Genomic DNA, 20,959 nt, shown 5'->3' with positions numbered 1-20,959 from the left:
CAGCCTGCTCTAGAGTTCCCCCCGCCCATCGAGTGAGCCAAGATGGCGCTCACATCCTGCTTCTGCAAATGACGCACACGCCCACCAACCCTATCTTGCAATCACCTCTGTATACGTGGCACTAACCTATTGGGTTTGGGCACAGTATATAAGAGGTTACCCGGACGGGGTGGGTGGAGACGACCCACAGGGAGCCGTGCCTGACGGCCGCATAGAGGTTGTTCCCCCGCGGGATATTTCGCCCGCGCGGAACCTGTAACAGAGAATGCAAGCTTAACTCCAGTAAAGGTCTGTGCTCACAACCGTTGCGTGTCTTGGATCTGTGTTTCTCACCAGCGCGGATTTGTCTGCGTCTGTCTCTCTCTCCCTCCTGTTCCCTCCGCCGGCCGGGGACCAGAAGCTGAGCGAGAAGTCGCGGACAAGTGGTGGCCCGTACGGGGAACCCTTCTGCTGCCTTTCCCCGAGCTGGTGAGGACGTGCTTCTTGAGTTCGCAGCGGACTTCCCGCGCTTGATCACCGCGAGAAGGTGAGTACTTCTTATTACGTGAGAGTTAAGGGCTGTGGGCGTTCAGGTAGCCCCAGTGAATCGGGAGAGCTCCCCGATTGATTAAAGTACAGTGCCGACTGCAAGCATGGGGCAGTCAGGAAGTTCACCTTTGTTAGCTCCTTTAAAGACCCTTTTGAAGCAGTGGGGTATCTCGGTTAGGAAGAGTTCCCTCCTGCGGTTCTTAGACGATGTTGCTGCTTTTGCACCTTGGTTCGCCCACTCCGGGAGCCTTAGTCTGCCTTCTTGGTTAAAACTTGGTAATGACATAGAACGGGCGCTCCGGACGGGCCTTTGTATGGACCCGATCCTGGTCCCTATCTGGGAAACCGTCCGTGCTTGCCCTGAGGCGGAGAATGCTGCAGGCCTAAGTCCGTCTTCCGCCCTGCTGCAGGCACGGCACGCGCTCCAAGAAACTCAGTCAGTTTCGTCTGCGGACGGCTCCTGTAAGGGCAAGCCGCCGGAGTCAAACAACAGTTCAGACACCTCTGATTCTGAGTCAGATAGCGGTGAGACCGAAGGTGCGGATGCGCCTCCGTTAATCGATTGGGAGAGGCCCCCTGTCTCACCCACGCAGCCTTCCGCTCCGCCAGCGCCTGCTGCAGGGACGCGGCGGCTTCCGGTGAATGGTTTTGGTGATCTCACCAAAAACCCTCACCACGGGCTCCCTCTGGTGGCCGAATCAGGTAATTACAGTGGCTGTTCTCCAACTTCTAAGCGCTTGTTAAAAAGAATGGGATATGTCCCCAGCAAAGGCTTAGGAGCCTCATTGCAGGGGCGCGCAAGGCCTATACAAGCTGTCTCCAATTCTGACAGACGAGGCCTGGGTTTTTCCTAGGGGCCACTGAGGGGAGACTCCCACCCACACCTATAAAACTAAAGTGGAAGACCAGTACCCCGGTGTGGGTGCCTCAGTGGCCCTTACCAAAAGAAAAGCTGTCAGCATTGCATACTCTAGTGTCTATACAGCTAAAAGAGAGCCATATCATTCCCTCCACATCGCCTTGGAACACACCCGTATTTGTCATAAAGAAAAAATCAGGCAGATGGAGATTGTTACATGATTTAAGAGCCGTTAATAATTGCATGGAGTCCTTAGGACCTGTTCAGATGGGGTTGCCCCTTCTCTCAGCTCTGCCAGAGCATTGGTCTATTTTCATCTTAGACATCAAAGACTTACTAAAGAAACAGAAAGGGGGAATAGGTCACGGCCTGTCCCCAAAGGCTCAACTGTCTATAGCCTTGTTTACGTACAATTTTTTTAAATGAAAATGCACAAGGAATGACACCTGCCCTACAGCACACCACTCCGAGTCCTCCACATAGAGGTCTAGTCCGTTGGAAGGATGTCCTGTCAGGACAATGGCAAGGCCCTGACCCAGTGCTCAGCTGGGCCAGAGGCTCTGTTTGTGTTTTTCCCCAGGAGCCAGGACGTCAACCAGTGTGGGTTCCGGAAAGACTGGTGAGAACCGTGACGTCGCCCGAGGACGCCAAGGAACTGTTGCCCAGAAAATTGATAAGCCTCCAACCAGAGCCACCAGATCCGGTCTCCAACTCTGCTGATGACGGCGGCGACTGACGAGATAGCAACGAAAGCGCCGGTCACCCTTCGATTGTTTAGAAGGGGGACCAGTTTTAATAACCCCCGTTGCCTTCGACCTTTCCAAACTGGGCGAGACTGTACAAAGTCTGTGGAACCGAGTCACCTCATGGTTCTCTTGGCCCAATTTGACTACTTGGATTCTCGTGGCAGTGGGACTATTAGTGGGCTTAGTCACTGTTAAATGTTTGTTAGAACGCTTGTTCCAGACACAACAGCAACTACGTGTTTCTACCATGTTAGCTATGTCTTCCCAGTCAAATGTGGGTGTGCGTCCCTCCTCGATAGATAGCCCGTCTGAATCACCTGGGGCAAAGCTCTTGTCAGCAAGGTTTGTTGCAGGCTCCCTGGCCACTACCCGTGTTTAGCTAGGCACCAGAGGCTGTTAATTTTGCGCGCCTAGCCGCCTCGACGGTGGAGCTGCGGCCGCAGTCCTGGCCAGACTGGGCTTGGCTCTAGCCATTGCACCGAGGCCTCCGCAGCGTTTCCTATGCCCTGGCTGTCGCTCTCATAATCCCCGCTTGACCCAGTTGCGAGGCGAAGCACTGCAGGGAGGAGTCACGTGGTATCCAGTTCACGGACTCTCCGGTCTCTATATGAGGTGAGCATTCTGGTCGGTGCCAGAGGCTCCGTCGTGTGATGACGCGAGCCTAGTCCAGACTCCCCAAAGCACCAAACTATGTTGTGAGCCACTCAGGCCCACGGGAGCACCATCATCAATAGAGACACTGGGTACAAGAATACGGTCTACGGACCATGCCTCTTATAAAAACAAAAAGGGGGAGATGTAGAGAGCCGCTTTCCGGGTTTGGCCTAGTGGACACGCTGCAGCCTGCTCTAGAGTTCCCCCCGCCCATCGAGTGAGCCAAGATGGCGCTCACATCCTGCTTCTGCAAATGACGCACACGCCCACCAACCCTATCTTGCAATCACCTCTGTATACGTGGCACTAACCTATTGGGTTTGGGCACAGTATATAAGAGGTTACCCGGACGGGGTGGGTGGAGACGACCCACAGGGAGCCGTGCCTGACGGCCGCATAGAGGTTGTTCCCCCGCGGGATATTTCGCCCGCGCGGAACCTGTAACAGAGAATGCAAGCTTAACTCCAGTAAAGGTCTGTGCTTACAACTGCTGCGTGTCTTGGATCTGTGTTTCTCACCAGCGCGGATTTGTCTGCGTCTGTCTCTCTCTCCCTCCTATTCCCTCCGCCGGCCGGGGACCAGAAGCTGAGCGAGAAGTCGCGGACACACAGTCACTTTTCAAATTCTTTAAATCAAAAACTCACATTTTTTAGTATATGGTTTGGTGAGCTGTGACAAATGCATAGTGCAACCATCAAAATATAATAGAAAAAGAGAACAGTTCCATCAAACCTTTAAAAAAATCCCTGGTGCTCCTTACACCCATTAAACCAAATTCTACCCTAACCCTTAACCCTTAGAAATTACTGATCTGTTCTCCATCCTTTTATCATCTCTAAAATATCATATAAATGCAATCAAACAGCACATAGCTTTTATTCTTTTTCAATCTGGCTTCCTTCGCTTAGCATAATACATTTGAAATTCATCCATTTTATTGAGTGACTCAATAGTTCAGTTCTTTTTTATTACTAGGAAGTATTCCACTGCACGGATGTACCAGTTTGTTTATTCATTCTCCAGATATGGGGCATTTGGGCTGTTTGCAGTTTGGAGCAATTACCGACCCCCCCCTTTCCACTACCCGCCCCCCCCTCAAAAAAAGACTGCTATAAATACAGGGGTGTTTTTTGTAAACATAGGCTTTCATTTCCCCTGGGTAGATATTTAGGGGTGAGATATTTGGCTTATATGGTAAATGTATGCTTAACATTTTAAAAAACTGCTAAACTGTTTTCCAAAACGTCTGTGCCATTTTGTATCCCCACCAGCAGGAGGTGAGAGTTCCAGTTGCTCTTGATCCTCACCAGAACTTGGTATTGTCAGATTTGAATTTGTTTTAACCATTCTACTAGACCTGCAGTGATATCTCATTATGGTATCTTCTCATCTTTTTATTAGGTTATTTCCTTATTGTTGAGCTTAGAGAATTCTTTATATATTGTGTACAATATGGATATAGGACCTGAAAATATTTTTCTCATCTTTAGATTTGGTAATAAGGTAAAACAGATCTCATAAAAATGAGTTTTCTCTTCTTCTATCTTCTGGAAGAGATTGTGGAGATTTGGTGCTATTTATTTCTTAAATGCTTGACAGAATTTGTCAGTGAAACCTTCTGGGCCTGGAGTTTTCTTTGTTAAAAGGTTTTAACTACAAATTCAACTTATTTAATACTCTTAGGACTGTTCAGGTTATATATTTCTTCTTGACTAAGTTTTAATAGTTTGCATCTTTCAAGGAATGTGTTCTTTTCATCTTGGTTGTCAAATATATAACACAGAGTTGTTTGTAGTAATCCCTTATTAGACTTCAAACACCTGTAGAGTCTGTAGTGACAGCCCATCTTGCATTTGTGATATTAACATCTTCCTTTTATTCTTAGTCAGTCTGACTAGAAGTTTATTGGTTTTACTGATCATTTCAGAGCTATGGTTTTTGCATTCACTGATTTTCTCCACTGCCTTTTTGTTTTCAGTTTCACTGACTGCTGTTCTTATCTTTATCATTGCCTTCCTCAGCATGTTTTCAACTTAACTTGCTCTTCTTTTACTAGTTTCTTTAGACAGTCCTTAGAGTAATGATTTAGGAGATTTTTTCTTTTCTCTCTTGCCACATTCAAGATTTCTCTGTCTTTGACCGTCAGCATTTTTACTATGATGTGCCTGAGTGTGGCTTCCTTTGTATTTATACTAACTTGGAGTTCACTGAACTTCTTGGATATATAGATTCATGTTTTTCATCAAAATTTAAAGTTTTCTGTAAAACATTATTTCTTTGAATATTTTTTCTGCTCCTTTATCTTTCTTCTCTTCTTCTGATATTCCCATTACACATATGTTAGTGTACTTAATGGTGTCCCAAATTTCTCTGAGACACTGTTCATTTTTCTTCATTCTTTTTTCTTTCTATTCTTCAGACTGTATAATATTTATCAGTCTCCAAGTTCTTGGATTCTTTCTTCTGACAGCTCATATATGCTCTTTAGCCTTTCTGGTAAATTTTTCACTTCAGTTATTGTACCTTTTAACTCCAGAATATTCATTTGGTTTCCTTATTTTTTGGCATAGACAGGTTCCAGGAGTCGAACCTTGGACTCCAGCATGGCAGGCGAGAATTCTGCCACTGAGCCACTGTTGCACCACCCTATTTGGTTTCTTTTTTAAAATTTCTGTTATTGATATTATATATTTGGTAAGACATTGTTATCATAGTTTCATTTACTTCTTTAAGCTTTGTTTCTTTTAGCTTTTTTTTTTTTAGCATATTTATAGTGGCTGCTTTGAAGTTTTGTGGAATCTGACATCTGGCCCTTCTTAAGACAGTCTCTGTTGCCTGATTCTTCTGCTTTGTATGGGTTATATGTTCATGATTCTTTGTATATCTTGTAAATTTTTTGCCGAAAAGTGGACATTTTTTGGAAGTATATATAGTACCAATTCTGGATGCTGATTCCACTACCCACCTCCCCACTCCCGCCCCCCTGTTGTTTGCTTGTTTATTTCTTTAGTGACATGGACAGTTTAGTGAGCATCTGCTTACCCCACAGTGTGAAGCCTTTGGTGCCACTCCTCAGAGGGTGCAGCCCTGGGCATGCACACAATGACCCAGGGATGGGAGATGACAGTGCTTTCAGCTGGGCTCTCTTAACCAATTGTTTCTTTCCCTGATCTCTCTATTAAGCTGCTGGTTGACTTTGGTCTCACATCCAGCTATTAGGCTCCAGTAATTGCAGACTGATTGCTCTATTGTTTTCTATGATACTTTGGGTCTAAATTGCTCCCGAGTCTGATCCAACTAAGTTCAGGTAGGGATAGTTTTGAAGGCCAGTCCTTGGGCTGCTACGACCTAGCAGAGGGCTCTCGGCTGTCTCTTCCCTGACCCTCTCTAGTGAACTTGCTGGCCTGTGTTTGGATTACTGCTCTTAATTAAGAGGGGCTAACAGTCTTTTATTTGTTTACCTCCAAACTCTCCACTGTTTTCTACAGTGCCCTTAGGCTTCATTTTCTCACATTCTGTTTCAAATAAGTTCAGTTTCTTTGGGGGAGCTTCTGATCTCTCTGTTCTTATGGACTGTTTTTTTTTCCTGTACTAATTCAATTAATTTCATTTTAATTCATTTAAAAATACTCACTAATTTCCCTTCCTCCATTTCTCCTTCTGTGAGCAGTGGTTCCAAAGTCAGTTCCCTGTTTGAATCCTTTACTATGCCACTTGGGTCTGCTCAACATGCAAGATTTGATCTGGAGCTAGGGCAATAGTTTAAATCATAGTTCAGTTCTCTAAGCGTTACTACGCTTATCTGGATGTTCCATACATGCACACTTGTGTTGGTTCACCTGCAGAATTAGGGATCCCTTTCTCTTGCTCTTCATTCTCCTGAATTTCCCCCATGCTCTCAGCCTCTAGGGACTTATTTCCCAGTACCACAGGCCAGAAAGATGGAGTTCCCTTAGAGTTTCAATTTCCTGCACTCACACAGTTCCATGTGACAGGATCCACCCTCAGGGGAAAGTGGCAAAAGGAAAGAGAAAAAAATTACAGGAATCTCACCCCCACTCTCTTTGCAATAATAAGGATGCCTTTTCCTGTTTTATCAATCCAGAGGGATGGGTCCAAACTGCTGCTGTTGTACACAGCAGTACAGTTCTTCAATTGGGGATGGCCCAGTGATAAGACAAGGAAAGGAAAAAGAAAAAGGATTCTCTATACCCTCTCCCTGACATTTATCCCAGTCCCCTGGCCAGAAAGACAGGCTTCTCTGGGAATTTTGCTATCCATTCCCACTACACAACTGGCAAACACACAACTTGCTTCCCTATACTTGCAATGAAACTAAAATAGGGACTCAGGAAGAAATAGAAGAAAAGAGAAAAAAGAAAAAAAGAAAAGAGACAAAAGGATGAAAGGAAAAGATGAGAAAAGAAGAGACAACAAAATTAAGATCTCAAAATAAACATTCAATAGTGTCAACTCAATTATAACAATAATAATTTTTTTAAGATTAAAATTGGGCTTTCTATATATGGTCATTTTTTGTTAAGCCATCAGTCAATAGCGACCGTCATTTTTAATACTACATTTTCAAAAGTTTCATGCAGTGAAGTTTTCAACTGTATCAGCAAACTGACTTTTTCCCATCTATTTATGTATCAATAAAATGGGGGGAAGGATATAAGCACCTGCTTAATTTTTGTCACAGTTGTGAGTTTTGTTGAATATTAATGGTATACATCCCAATTTTAAAATAAAAAACCATTCAAAAGCACATTTTAGACATCAAGATAAACATACCTCTGTGTTTTGGTTTGAAAATGTCATGTGTCCCAGAAAAGCAGACCTATTGCTTGGGCGAGACCTTTTGATTAAATTATTTCCATGGAAATGTGGACCCACCCACTCAAGGTGGGTCACAATTAGTTTACTGGAGTCCTTAAAAGAGCCGAATCAGAGCAGAGAGATGAAACCTGATACAGCGATAGGGAGATGCAGAAGGAGACGCCTCAGGAGACACCAAAATCTGAGACAGCCATCTGAAACCAGAAGCCAGGGGAAAAGGACAGCTGACATCACCATCTGCCTTCCCATGTGACAGAGAAACCCTGGACATGATCGGTCTTTCTTGAGTGAAGGTATTCTCTTGTTGATACCTTAATCTGGATATTTTCATGGCCTTAGAATTCTAAACCTGTAATCTAATAAATCCCCTTTGCCAATCTATTTCTGGTATACTGCATTTCAGCAGCTTTAGGAAACCAAAACACTGACTTTTTTCCTACAGTCTTAAACTGTAGCAATTTTAAAAATAAATGAGACTACAAATAATCCTAGTTAATATAAAAATAACCTACTATATTCCCTACATAGATCCTAAGTTATAATTAACTTAATTATAAAATAAAAATAGAAAATAAACTTGGAGAAACAAAATATAATGTTTAAAGATTTGCTCAAAGGGTGCACATAAAATGTTTTCACTGTGATATATGAATCACTGAATAAAGACAGAATATTCCAAATTCTCCATCCATGCAATCACTCAAATTAGGTTAAAAATAGCTAGCACCCACAAGCACTACAATTCAGAAAGCCATTCCTGTGGTCTAGAGAGTAATGCATGAAATGTGTGTGTGTGTGTGTGTGCGCGCGTGTGTAATATATTAACAACGCAATAAAGATTCCTCAAAACTAAAGGTTGAAAAAGTTAAAGATTAAGAAAAAAATAATAAAATGGGAGGATAATTTAATTGCTAGGTTTTGCAAACAAGTCTCCACTTGAATTATGTATTCCTAGAGTAAATATTAGCACATTGCTGACGTGGGGACAGAGAAAACATATCTGGAAAAATATATATTTTTTAAAAAACTAGAAAATTCAAATTCTAGAACATTTAAAGAATGAAGGTATTGATAATGATGGTATGGAACATAAAAACTAATTCTAGCTGTTAACCAATCATTCAGAGGAAGAAGAAAAAAGTCAGTGATTCATCCTCATTCAAAACTAAAATCAAAGCAAAGCTTAAGCTCTCTAATATACCAGACATTCAAATTATTCTACTGTGATCAAGAGATATACAGCCTGATTAATGCATATATATATATATTATAAATATATAAAAGTCCAAGACATATTTTACACTGTTATATATTCTTTGAACGATAAAAGTGTGAGAACAAACCGCAGGCAGGCCCAGTTTTATGGCATTATCACAAAATATTTTAGATGTTTTATTTTAACTTTATCACACAAATGAAAGGTTTAATCCTCTAACAGTTAACTAACGTGGAAAGCACTCTACTGCTAGGAAATGTACATCAGAAGTTTCAAATGGCTAAGGGCAAAGGCAGGTTTAAAAGGATAGCTCCGGATTTTATTTTTACTTTGAAGTTGCTCTTTGCCAAAAGGAACCTGTCTTTCTCAGAGACTGCCTGAGCTCTTCTCTCACATGCTAACTGAGAAGTTCCCTCCACTTGCAACTTCTCCTGTCCCTTCAAAATGAAAATATTTTCCCTTTGACTTACAATCTTCCCTCTCGTAACTGATGTTATTTCTCTCTTCTCTTTCATTAACATACTATCAAAATGAACAGGAGCCACATATTGCTTTCATTTCCTACCCACTTTCTGAACCTCCTAATTGTGGCTGTCCCATAAGCCTCTCTGCTCACCAGTCCTCCTCACTCTGTATTCTCTAAAGACTACAACTGTTCAGGCTTCCAGCTACAACCACCACCTCTAGAGTGTGACTCGAAAATATGCCTCAGGCCTGAGTCTCCTGAAGCTCCCAGCCTTGAACTCCCCTATAAATCTAACCATCCTGTCAAACTCAGCCAGTCTAAAATAAAACTTTTAAACTCCTAATATGGATTTCCCCCATCTGACAGCCAATTAACTACCAGTGAGCCAACATTCCCTTTTCCCAGAACAAACTTTAAGGTGCTCTTCTGTTAAGCCTTCCAATCAGTCACTGAAGCATTCCTTACTCTCTTCGAAATGTTGTCCTTTCTATCCTTTTCATCTTCCCAGAAATCACTAACAAGAGGTCTCCTACAAACATCTTTTAATTGGTTCCCTTTCTCCATTTCTACCCCATCCAACATAACTTTCATAATTCCACCAATTCAATTTTCCTAAAGCACTACTTTTATTAAAGACCATTATTAGTAGGAAAGTTTTGGGTTTTCAAAAATAATAGTCCTTAATGTCAGTGAAGAAGTTGGAAACGGACACTCGTATGTACTGCTGGTTGAAAAATAAATTGGTGCAAACCTTCTAGAGGGCAATGTACCAAAAGCTGTAAAGTTACCTAAAAAACTTTACATATATATATATATATATATATATATATATATATATATGTAAAGATTCTTTCAACAAAATGAGAACAACATAAATATCTAAAAATAGCAGAATACATAAATAAATTATGGACTATTCTTCCAAAAGAACAGTTAATGTTACCAGTAAAATTCATGTTTATAGAATTCTAGTTATCATATCAGATTTAAAATAGTACATTATAAAACAGTATCAGTAATACAATCCAGTTTTGTTTAAATGTTCAATTTTACAAACACACACACACACATATTTAACAAAACATTAACACTCTTCTAAGTGTTAAGATTTTGAAACATTTTCTTCCTCTGATTTTTTTATATTTTTCAAATTACAAATTATTTTTGTAATAACAAAGTACGAAGACATTGTTTTAAACCGTTTTTCATTTCCTTAAAGCATTTTAAGCTGCATATATGTAAAGTAGAAAACAGGAAAGAAAAAAAATACCTTCAGGGCTCACTATGGCTTATAATATAAAAGCTAAACTCCTCACTTTAACATTCAAATCTCCAACACAGCCTGCTGACACTAATCCCCTACATAAATCCCAAAGATCGAGTCACAACAGTCCACTTACCCCACCACACCTTTCTCCATGTCTGTGTCTGCCATGAACTCCTACCTACCCTCCTTTTCACCTACCCAAATCCCTCATGCCCCTCAGCCTCTGTACATGAAGATGACTGTCTATAATGGTTGCTTCTCCATGAAATCGCCCTGAGTTTTTGACCCAACTGACCTTGCTTCCCTGAGTCCTCGCTGCCCCCCAATTCTTTATGTTCTGTAGGACTCATTTTGATATTTCATCATTTACTGTTTTAAATTGCTATTTAACTATTTTATGTATATATTCTCATTTCACCAAGAAAATTAGTTCTTCAAGGGCAAGGACTGTTTTGTGCTTCTCTGGAATGTTATTTCTCCTTTGCTACTCAAAATCCTTCTCAGTGCTAACACAGTAAGTACTAATCGTCTAATGTCTAGTAATATTCACTGAACAGAATTAACTTAGTTTGAATGCCATCCAAATACAATATGATTTTACCACATTTATATACATATATAAAACAAATTTTTTACCCCAAGATTCCAACTATTAAGGCGAGCTTCAATGTCACTGTCATCCAAAGAAATAGCAGATTTTTTCGAATGAACTTCCTGAAACACAAAAGCAAGAAAAGAGAAGGAAAAGGGAGGAAAGGTGGAAGAAGGAATGGAAAAAAGGAAGAAAAGAGAAAAGAAGGAATGGAAGAAAGAAATTAGGACCAAACATATGTCATTTGGAGTAATGACAGTTTTGTGAGCTTTTTCTGGTACTGCTACATTGCCCTCAGAGGAAAGGATTATGTTACAACTGAGCTAGAGTTCCCAGTTCTGAGTAATGACTATTTATTATAGCTGCTTAGGGCTATGAGATGCCTTCACAATACATTCACACAGTAACTAATTAAAAAAAAAAAAAACATCAAAAGAATACTTTAAAAATTAATCCAGACTTTGCTCAGTAAGTTCTTTTACAAAAAGTTTTAATTGTGGTATACCACAGTAGTTTTAAAGGGAGGAGTAGGGGAAGAACACTTGAAAAGATGTATTATTTATTCTTGGTAAAATTAGTTAACAGGGAAGTTTTGTGTTGATGTCCAAGAAGCTCTTTGTTCTTAAATTCTCATTCATATACCAAATAAAAAGAGAAATAGGCCTCAGAGTCACATCATGAAAAATACACAATTATGTTGACTCTTTACTTATTAAAAAATAAAAATTCCATACTTTTTTATCCGATGTAATTTACAATATTAAACATTTATCAAACCAGATTAAAACTTCAATTAGCTGAGGACAGCCAAAGATCTATACTCAGAAATGGCAAGGATCTGAAAGCTCTAAAAACTTAGAAAAGTAAACCTGGGTAAAATAATGATTATACTACGGTCCAAAAATTCTATTTTAAAATTAAATTTATTGGTACATTAGTTTTATTCTTTTAGAAAACCTCATTACTAGTAAATAAACTCATTTACCTATAAGTCATTTAAATTATCTGAAATGATGAAAGTGCACTAAAAGTAGCTCACTAAGTTTCCAAATTTCTATTTAAGAAATGTTAAATATCTTTACTTGTATACAATATTAAAATTCATTATTGCTTCTCCCTGTGATCCTCTGCTTTTTGTATGTTTTTCTTTGTGAACAAGAACTTCTTAAGTAAGAAAATGTACCTGCCTTGTTTTATTTTGAGTAAATATTATTGACAGTAGATTCACAAACATTTAAAACTTGCTACCCATTTATTAATTTTTTTAAGTACCAAACTATCATGGAGAAAATGCAATGAATACCACTTAGAACTATATGTGCTACAACTATGTGCTCCGACAGCCATGCATCACACTTTTTCTCTCTTGTAACTTAAAGTCATAAGTAACCCAAGACAAGCCAATCAGGCAATAAAGGCTGTACTGAGCAAACAAATATGCTCACTAGCACCCTGCTCAAACCAAATCTACGTTAAACAGTTAAAAGCAAGAGAGGTATTCACAGTTCAAGATATAAACAGTTGAGCTTCATCACAAAGGCAGCATCCCCTACTTCACTACAAATTAATCCAATTGCTTCTTAATTTTATGATCACATATCTAGACATTTGTATACATCAAGTAAAAAGGAAAAGGAAAACAACTAAAAAACAAAGCTTTTCAAAGTTATTCTTCAATGCACACAAGAAACAACACACTGATTAACATGATGCCTCAGAATCATTTGAGAAAGAAGGAATCCTGTGGAATATACCAAAAACATCACTTTCTTTGACCTCAGAATAGTTACCAAACTCTTCTGATTTTATCCACTGTCTAAATCATCAGAACTTAGGCAATACGAAACTAAACTTTGTGGAATTATTTAAAAACAACAAACAAAAAACAAATAAAAATAAAATCTGGTCTTACACAAATCTTTGGGGTAATATTTTGTCCATCTTCTCTGTAGGTTGGACTCATAGAATGTGATCTCATTCGGAGCTGCCCAGTGTACTGTCCCCTACTAACAAACCAAAATATTAACAATCAGAATGCGGGGGATTCACAGGACACAAGGGTAAACAAATCTAGGATTACCAGTTTTTTTTGCATAAATGAATTGAGTGAATTTTTATATTAGCAAGGATGTATCAATGGCAGAGAAAAAAGAAATAAAAATGATAACCATCTGTATTTCTCACATTTTATGTCATTTAGATTAAACTATAAGACATGACACCTAAACACTACATACTTGCTCACAAATATATGATATTTTTAAGAAGGACAATATATTTAAATTTTTTCTTCTTCTTTCCACTTTTCCTAAGTATAAGAAGAGAGAAAATAAAGCATATAACCTAAGAGAAGATACTTGTTTTTAAAAAGTTAACTTTTTAGAATGTGAGTCATTGGACTCACATTCTATATCAAGATGAAGTCTTAAAATGTAAAAAAGACAAATCATTCATATAGTTTAAAGTGTGAATTAATTAGAAACTATGCAAGAACCCACAGAAATAACAAAAGTCTTCAAGTTAAAAGTACACCATTTTAATTTGGATAAAATGTGGTAAGTATAGCATAAGCACAAAACCAGCTTAAGCTTGAAAATGGTTTTGAAAACAGGAAAAAGAAAAACTCTTCTCCAAAATAAAATATGGTATAAAAATACCATTCTCATGTGTACAGAGTTTCTCTGTCAGGTGGGGAAAAGGTTTGATAATGGATGGACGTAATGGTAGCACAAAATTGTGAATGTAATTAATATCACTGAATGGTACATGTAAAAATGATTAAAATGAGAGAATTGTATTACATTTATGTCACCACAAGAAAATTTAAAAAAAAAAATATTATTTTAAGAGATCATATCCCTGCAAGTCTAGAGGCTTAGAGAAACATCCAGCATCAATGCAAAATTTTGTGGACAGCTCTTGTTTTATCCCAAAGATTCTGGCAAATTCTGTGCTCTTCTCCATAATATATTTGTTTTAACAGGAACATGATGTTTTAATACAATGTCTAATATGAACATGATGGTTAAATGGCATAACTTCCCCAACCACCACCATCAATGATGACAACAGCCTTGGTGTAAAACTGATACTTCAAGGTTCATCGTGCACCTCTGGCGTCAAATAGTACAGTCACAGCATCATGTACCCAAGAGATACCCAACCCCGGGGTAAGAGGCAACAGAGTCTGGCTGAGCCTGGCATGAAGTTTCAAGTCAAGCTGTCTAACGTTGGACAAGATGCGTCCCCCTCACAACCTGTTTCTTTACCTATAAAATGCAAATAATAATAATTACCTCCTAGAGCTATTGTGAGAATAAACAAGATATTGAGTACAAAATTACTGACACATAACAAGCTCTCAATAAATGTTTTTCCTTGTAATTTAAAAAGAAAATACCATTCTCGAACAGCCTACTTTAGCCTTGAATTTCTTAAATATATTTTTATTCAAGCTATTTCAATGAAACTTCAATGATTATGAATATCTATTCTCCAAAAAGCTGCCTCTCTGACTTTAAGATACATGAAATGAATTAAAGGCATCAGTTTTCAACCACAAACCATACAAAGATATCCTTCACAAGTTGTGGCCATACTTAGTATTCCCAAAAGACAGAACCTATTTCAAAAGGCAAGATAAAAATGAGTATGCTTGAGGGTAGTAACTCTGATAGCAGAATATTCTTAGGCTAGTTATTAAATAATGTAAACTCTCTGAAAACACTATTTTAAATTTTAAAAGCTATTGAATTTTTATACTCCTACTCAGCATCCCAGATGTCTACATAGTTATAAGCAAATAAGAAAAAAATAGGAAAGTAATATTTTGAGAATAATTTCATCGCCAATGTGCCTAAGCTGATGAAAGCATTTAAAGCTCAGTAACTGGGAAGATGCAACCTGATATATGATACTAAGCACTGGCCTGTTCTTTTGTGAGAATACATTAAACAATCATAAAAAGCACTATTCTTAAAAATTGAAAAACGCTTAAATATTAAAAGCAATTCTTCTCATAGAAAAGATTACTGAAAAAGAGGTGTGCTGGCTTGAAAGGATGTATGTCCCCTAGAAAAGCCATGTTTAAATCTAAATTTCGTTTTATAAAGGCAGAATAATCCCTATTCAGTATTGTATGTTTGAAACTGTAATCAGATCATCTCCCTGGAAATGTGATTTAATCAAGAGTGGTTGTTAAACTGGATTAGGTGATGACATGTCTCCACCCATTTGGGTGGGTCTTGATAAATTTCTGGAGTCCTATAAAAGAGGAAGCATTTTGGAGAATGAAAGAGATTCGGAGAGAGCAGGGAATGCTGCAGCACCACGAAGCAGAGAGTCCACCAGCCAGCGATCTTTGGAGATGAAGGAAGCTCCCAGGGAGGTTCATGAAACAGGAAGCCAGGAGAAGAAGCTAGCAGATGATGCCATGTTCACCATGTGCCCTTTCAGATGAGAGAGGAACCCTGACCGTGTTCACCATGTGCCTTTCCAGATGAGAGAGAAACCCTTACTGTGTTCACCATGTGCCCTTCCACTTGAGAGAGAAACCCTGAACTTCATTGGCCTTCTTGAACCAAGGTATCTTTCCTTGCATGCCTTAGATTGGACATTTCTATAGACTAGTTTAATTGGGACATTTTCTCAGCCTTAGAACTGTAAACTAGCAACTTATTAAATTCCCCTTTTAAAAGCCGTTGTTTCTGGTGTATTGCATTCCAGCAGCTAGCAAACTAGGACAAGAGGCCTGAAACATTTAACTATTTATTATACAAGGTGCATATACAAAACAACACAACCTTTTAATTTACTTGTAGTTGTCCTTCTGTAACAAATCAACTTCTCTCCCTTTACAATAAATTTTCAAAAAAGTTCTTGGATTCACGTCCTGACCTGCCATATACATTTCAGTCAACTACAAAGTCAGACTCTGCTCATTCTATAACTGCCGTAAGTAATGATTTCCTAGTGCTACAGCAAATGAGCCACAATCTGTCCTTAACCTACTTGGTCTCCCTAAAATATCAGGCATGGGATTTTAAGGATGCTGCATCACTGGTCCCACAGAACTATTCTTTGCTAGTTCTCATCCTGTTCTTCAGAAATCTCCTTCCCAGTAACCTTCACTAGCCTTTCTTTCTCTGCTGACCCCATACCCAGTGTAGTCCCAGGTTCTGCCTCTATCCTATTCTTCATTTTATATGCTTTCCCTGAATGATCCAATAAACTACTAGTTTTTCAAATAAGGAGAAGCTTTGATTGCCAAATCTACATCTCCAGCCCAGATTGTTCTCTTGGCCTTCAAATCCATGGTAAATACGAATTTAACAGCCCTACCTCCAACTCAACATGCTCAAAACCAAATTCATTATGTTATCCCCAAACCATGTTCCATCCAATGCAGGCCAAGTAAAACAGAGGCAATGTGAAGGCAACTCCTTGTGAAGGCAGTTGAGCCAACTAAAGAAGGGGGTCAGTATCCTGGCTAAAATCTGGATGGCACAAGAAACATAGGACATTTAAGCACACAAGTATCATTTCTTGCCATGGGACTGTCTCCAACTGGAAACAATTAACTGGAATTCTAAGCAGGTACAAACAGCCATAGATTCTGGGTGAAGGGGCTGGAGGTCACCCTCAGATTCTGGGTGAAAGGGCTGGAGGTCAGGGTGAACAATGAGGCAGAGAATGAGGAGCAAAGCTCAATCCTATAAACCTGTTTATGAAAGGTAGCATGTGCTGGCTGTCATACAGAATAGCAAGCTTTAGTGCTCATAAGGACAGCCTGCAACTGGTGTAAGAAGGTACGACCATAGTGAACTCATGATTAGGGTACCTGTGCCAGTTAGAAAAGGGGGACTATGGGTCAATTAATTTCAGGGTGTCAAAACTAACACAGAAAAGAAAAGCTTCAATACATTAGTTAAATTCCCTGGGATACTTCTTTACTCCTCTTAAGGAGTTTTACTTCTTCCTAATGCTAAAATATTTCAAAAGGAGCCAAGAAACATTCTTGCAGTATCTATCTTGATTCCACATTCTAGAAAAATATAGACTTGCTCCTGTAAGATGAACAGAGATAACCAATAAGACAAAAAATGTTTAAAAGCCTGAAGGAAGACCAATCACGTAACCTCCTACAAAAGAAACTTACTGCAAAAAAAAAAGAGCGAGACTTCAAAAATGTATATCTAATTTGCATTCTGAATGTGGTTCAAATGGACATTTCATATGTAAAAAGGGAATGACAAGCTGCAATCACAAAAATCTGCTTACAAATGAAAAACATGATTATAAATTTTAAAACTACAATTGTAGAAGACAATGGCAGATTAAATATAACAGAAAACCACATCAGTGAATTAGAAACCAGCTCAAGAAATTATCCAAAAGCACACAAAAAAATAGAGGAATGAATGTAATAAACGAAAACACAAGAGCTAAAGAAGATAGATTCAAAATCTCTAACAGAAATCAATACATTCCAGAAGGAAATAAACCAGAAACTGAGGAAATAAAAATTAAAGAAATAGCAGTGCCAATGCCAATCAAGACTGCATCAGAAAAGAACCTTAAAAAATGAATTTATGATACCAGTTTTGGCTAGGACAAAAATGCAACGCAATGCAAAGGATGGAAACTGAAATTAAGCCAGGCTCTATTTCCAGAAACAACTAGAGAAAGCAGAAAGTGTGACTCCTAAGAAGTAAGAAGCAATAAAAGCTCCCTACCTGAAGTAGGAGAGCAAAGTCAGTCTCACACTAGAAACCAGCAGCTGGAATGGAGTACTCCTGGTCTTGAAAGGAAGCAGAAAAAACAGTGCTGGTGACCATGTCCAAAAGCTGTGGCTTATAAGAAGCTTCATGCCTAGGAAAGGAAAAGGCCATAGACATGGCCTCAAAAACATGGCCTATATCTCTCTCTCAACCAACACAGCAAGTAAACTCACTGCCCACCCCCTCTCTACAAGGGACATGACTCCCAGGGGTGTAAAACTCCCTGGCAATGTGGAACAGAAATCCTAGAATGAGCTGGGACTCAGCATCAAGGAATTGAGAAAACTTTCTCAACAGAAAGGTGAAGAGAGAAACGAGACAAAATAAAGTGTCAGTGGCTGAGAGATTTCAAACAGAATCAAGAGGTTATCCTGGAGGTTATTCTTACGCATCTTATAGATATCCCCTTTTTAGTTTAAGGTGTATTAGAAAGACTAGAGGGAAGGGCCTGAAACTGTAGAGCTGTTTTTCAGTTTCTTGAAGATGAATGTATAATGATATAAATTTCACAATGTGAATATGTGATTATGAAAACCATGTGTCTGATGTTCCTTTTATCTATGATATTGACAGATGAGTAAAAAATATGGATTAAAAATAAACAATAGGGAGAACAAATGTTAAAATAAATTGAGTAGATTGAAATACTAGTGGTCAATGAAAGGGAGGGATCAGAGGTATGCTGTGTGTGAGTTTTTTCTTTTTATTTCTTTTTCTAGAGTGATGCAAATGTTCTAAAAAATTATCATGGTGATGAATATACTACTATGTGATGATATTGTGAGCCATTGATTGTACACCATACACAGAATGCTTGTATGTTAAGAATGTTCATGTTTGTATGCTGTTTTGGTTTGACAATACAAAATAAATTAAATTAAAAAAAAACAAACATGGCCTAAATCATGTTCATGCTGGCTTGAAAATGATTTGTAATGTCTTCATTATCCACTAGGGACATATGGTAACTAATCTCTAAATATGGGCCCTAATGAACCACACCTTCCAATTTTCATGGCCTTCTACAGCCCCTTTTCATATAGTATCTGGACTGGGCCTGTGATGCTTTACTCAATGGAATGCAACAGAAATGACACTCTGCCACTTTCAGGCCTAACCTTTAAGATGGCTTGGCAGCTTTCTCTTTTACATTCTTGGGAGTCTCAAGCAATCAGTTAAAAGTCCAGCTACCCTGCTGGAGAGACCACCTGGAAAGGAAAGCCCACAAGGAGAGAGAGCCCAGCATGCCAGCCATCTCTACCACCAAAGTGCCAGTTATATGAGTGAGCGATCGTCAATGTTACAAGACCAGTCAAGTTCCCAAATGAGTGGAGGCCCAGACAAAGTAACATGGATCAAAAGAACTGCTTAGTTGAGTCCAGTAGATAATAAAGATAACAAAATCATTGTCATATGAGTCATTAAGATGGTTTGTTACTCAGCAATAAATAAACAAAACATAAACTGGTTCCTAGATGCTGGATGCTGCATAACAAAAACCTAAAACATGTATTATTAGCTTTAAGAACAGGAGAAGCTGGAAGTTCCTCAAATATACTGTAAAGGCTGGAAGGAGAGAGGGGAAAATATTATTGAAAGCTGGAAAAAAGGCAACCCATATTATGCAGAGATGGGAAGTTTGGCAATATTGTTACCTGTGGTAATGTGAAAAAAAGAAAACATAATTCATGAATTTGTGAATTTAGCTAAAGAGATTTCCATGTAAAATGTTGAAAAGACTACATGGTTTGTTTTAGCTGCATAGGAAAAGGTAAAAATAGGTTCAATTTTCAAGCAGTATCTACAGGAAATATTTCCAACTCAGAACTTATATTTTTCACACTCAGCTTCTTCAGTCAGCAAAAGATTCAAAGTGAGCAATAATCTCAGGGCAAAGATCAAATTCAAGGTTTTTCCAGTTAAAACACGGACTTGCATCAAAATTTCAAGGGTGCACCTGCAAGGCAATTTAAGCCCTCAGAAAGATTTTGAAGACCCTCTCAACAAAACAAAAAGGCTTCTACAAATCTCAACAGTATACCCTTAGAATATCTCCATAGAGAAGAGGGTATCTAAGAATCATAAGGGTGTAATATCACAGCACGCTGACTCTCAGATCAAAATTTATCTCAAATCAGTTTGAATAAGGCTCAAAATAGAGTTTAATAGAGTGGATCATAATTTGACAAATAGGAAGTCTACAAAGTTTTTAAAGGAATTATAGGCTTGATTTAAAAGAGACAAAGTTCAAAACGAAAGGAGGTACTTGGGACACAAATTCCTACAAACAGGAAACAGACTGAGAAAACTACTTACCTAAAAACACGAATTATTTCAAATAGGGGGAAAAAAGATAACTCAGAGAAAAAAGCCAAGTCCTCAGAAGGTGAAGCAAAGAACCACCTGTAAGAAATAGCACTGACTCCTAATCAGGAAACTGGCAGTATATGCTTCACTGGATTTCAGACTTGCTAGAGAACAGGTATTGCTAAGTGTCTTTTTGCCCTGTTTTCTTGAGTGGCAACACTTGTCATATTTCTCCAGGCCCTCTTTTACCACTGTTTGATGGGTATGTGGGGGGAAATGATGTTTGGTTTATTAATAGTCTTCACATTGAAAGATGCCACACCACGCAAGTCTCAGCCACACTCAGACCTGATTTTTATTAACTTTCTTTTGGTACAATTTATATAAAACGACACCCATTGAAAATGTGGTTTTCTGAACTCTGACTAATGTATACACTTGTGTAACAACCACAAACAATAAAGATACAGATTTCTACCACATCCAAAAATTCTCTATAGCTTTTTGAAGTTGCTCTATCCCCTCCCTTAATCCAAAGAAACGTACATTTATAGTCTCATACATATGGAATCAAACAGTACATACTGTTTAACATGTCTTCTCTCACTGAGAAAAATGATTTTGAAATTCATCCACATTGGGGTTGTATGCATCAAAAGCTCATTCCTAGAATTGAATTGCTTAGTAATATCCATTATATGGATAA

At 38.7% G+C, this 20,959-nt stretch overlaps 1 protein-coding gene across 5 annotated transcripts in view; it reads right to left on the bottom strand.

Moving 5' to 3' along the window:
- The window catches only part of CEP112 (centrosomal protein 112), a 587,527-nt gene that overhangs the window by 521,653 nt on the left and 44,915 nt on the right, over window positions 1-20,959 (bottom strand). For 3 of the 5 annotated variants that reach the window (XM_077163631.1, XM_077163632.1, XM_077163629.1), the window contains exons 5-6: window positions 13,080-13,173; window positions 11,212-11,289 (exon numbers count right to left, since the gene is read on the bottom strand). The exons of 1 other annotated variant lie outside the window; for it this stretch is intronic. In XM_077163631.1, the coding sequence (XP_077019746.1) occupies window positions 11,212-11,289; window positions 13,080-13,173 (172 nt within the window). The remainder of the gene's footprint in view (window positions 1-11,211; window positions 11,290-13,079; window positions 13,174-20,959) is intronic. One more of the 5 variants, XM_077163630.1, reaches the window with a different exon arrangement.

This window comes from Tamandua tetradactyla, chromosome 6 (genome assembly GCF_023851605.1).
Source record: "Tamandua tetradactyla isolate mTamTet1 chromosome 6, mTamTet1.pri, whole genome shotgun sequence".
Taxonomy (NCBI): domain Eukaryota; kingdom Metazoa; phylum Chordata; class Mammalia; order Pilosa; family Myrmecophagidae; genus Tamandua; species Tamandua tetradactyla.
This window is presented reverse-complemented; position numbering and strand designations above follow the sequence as displayed.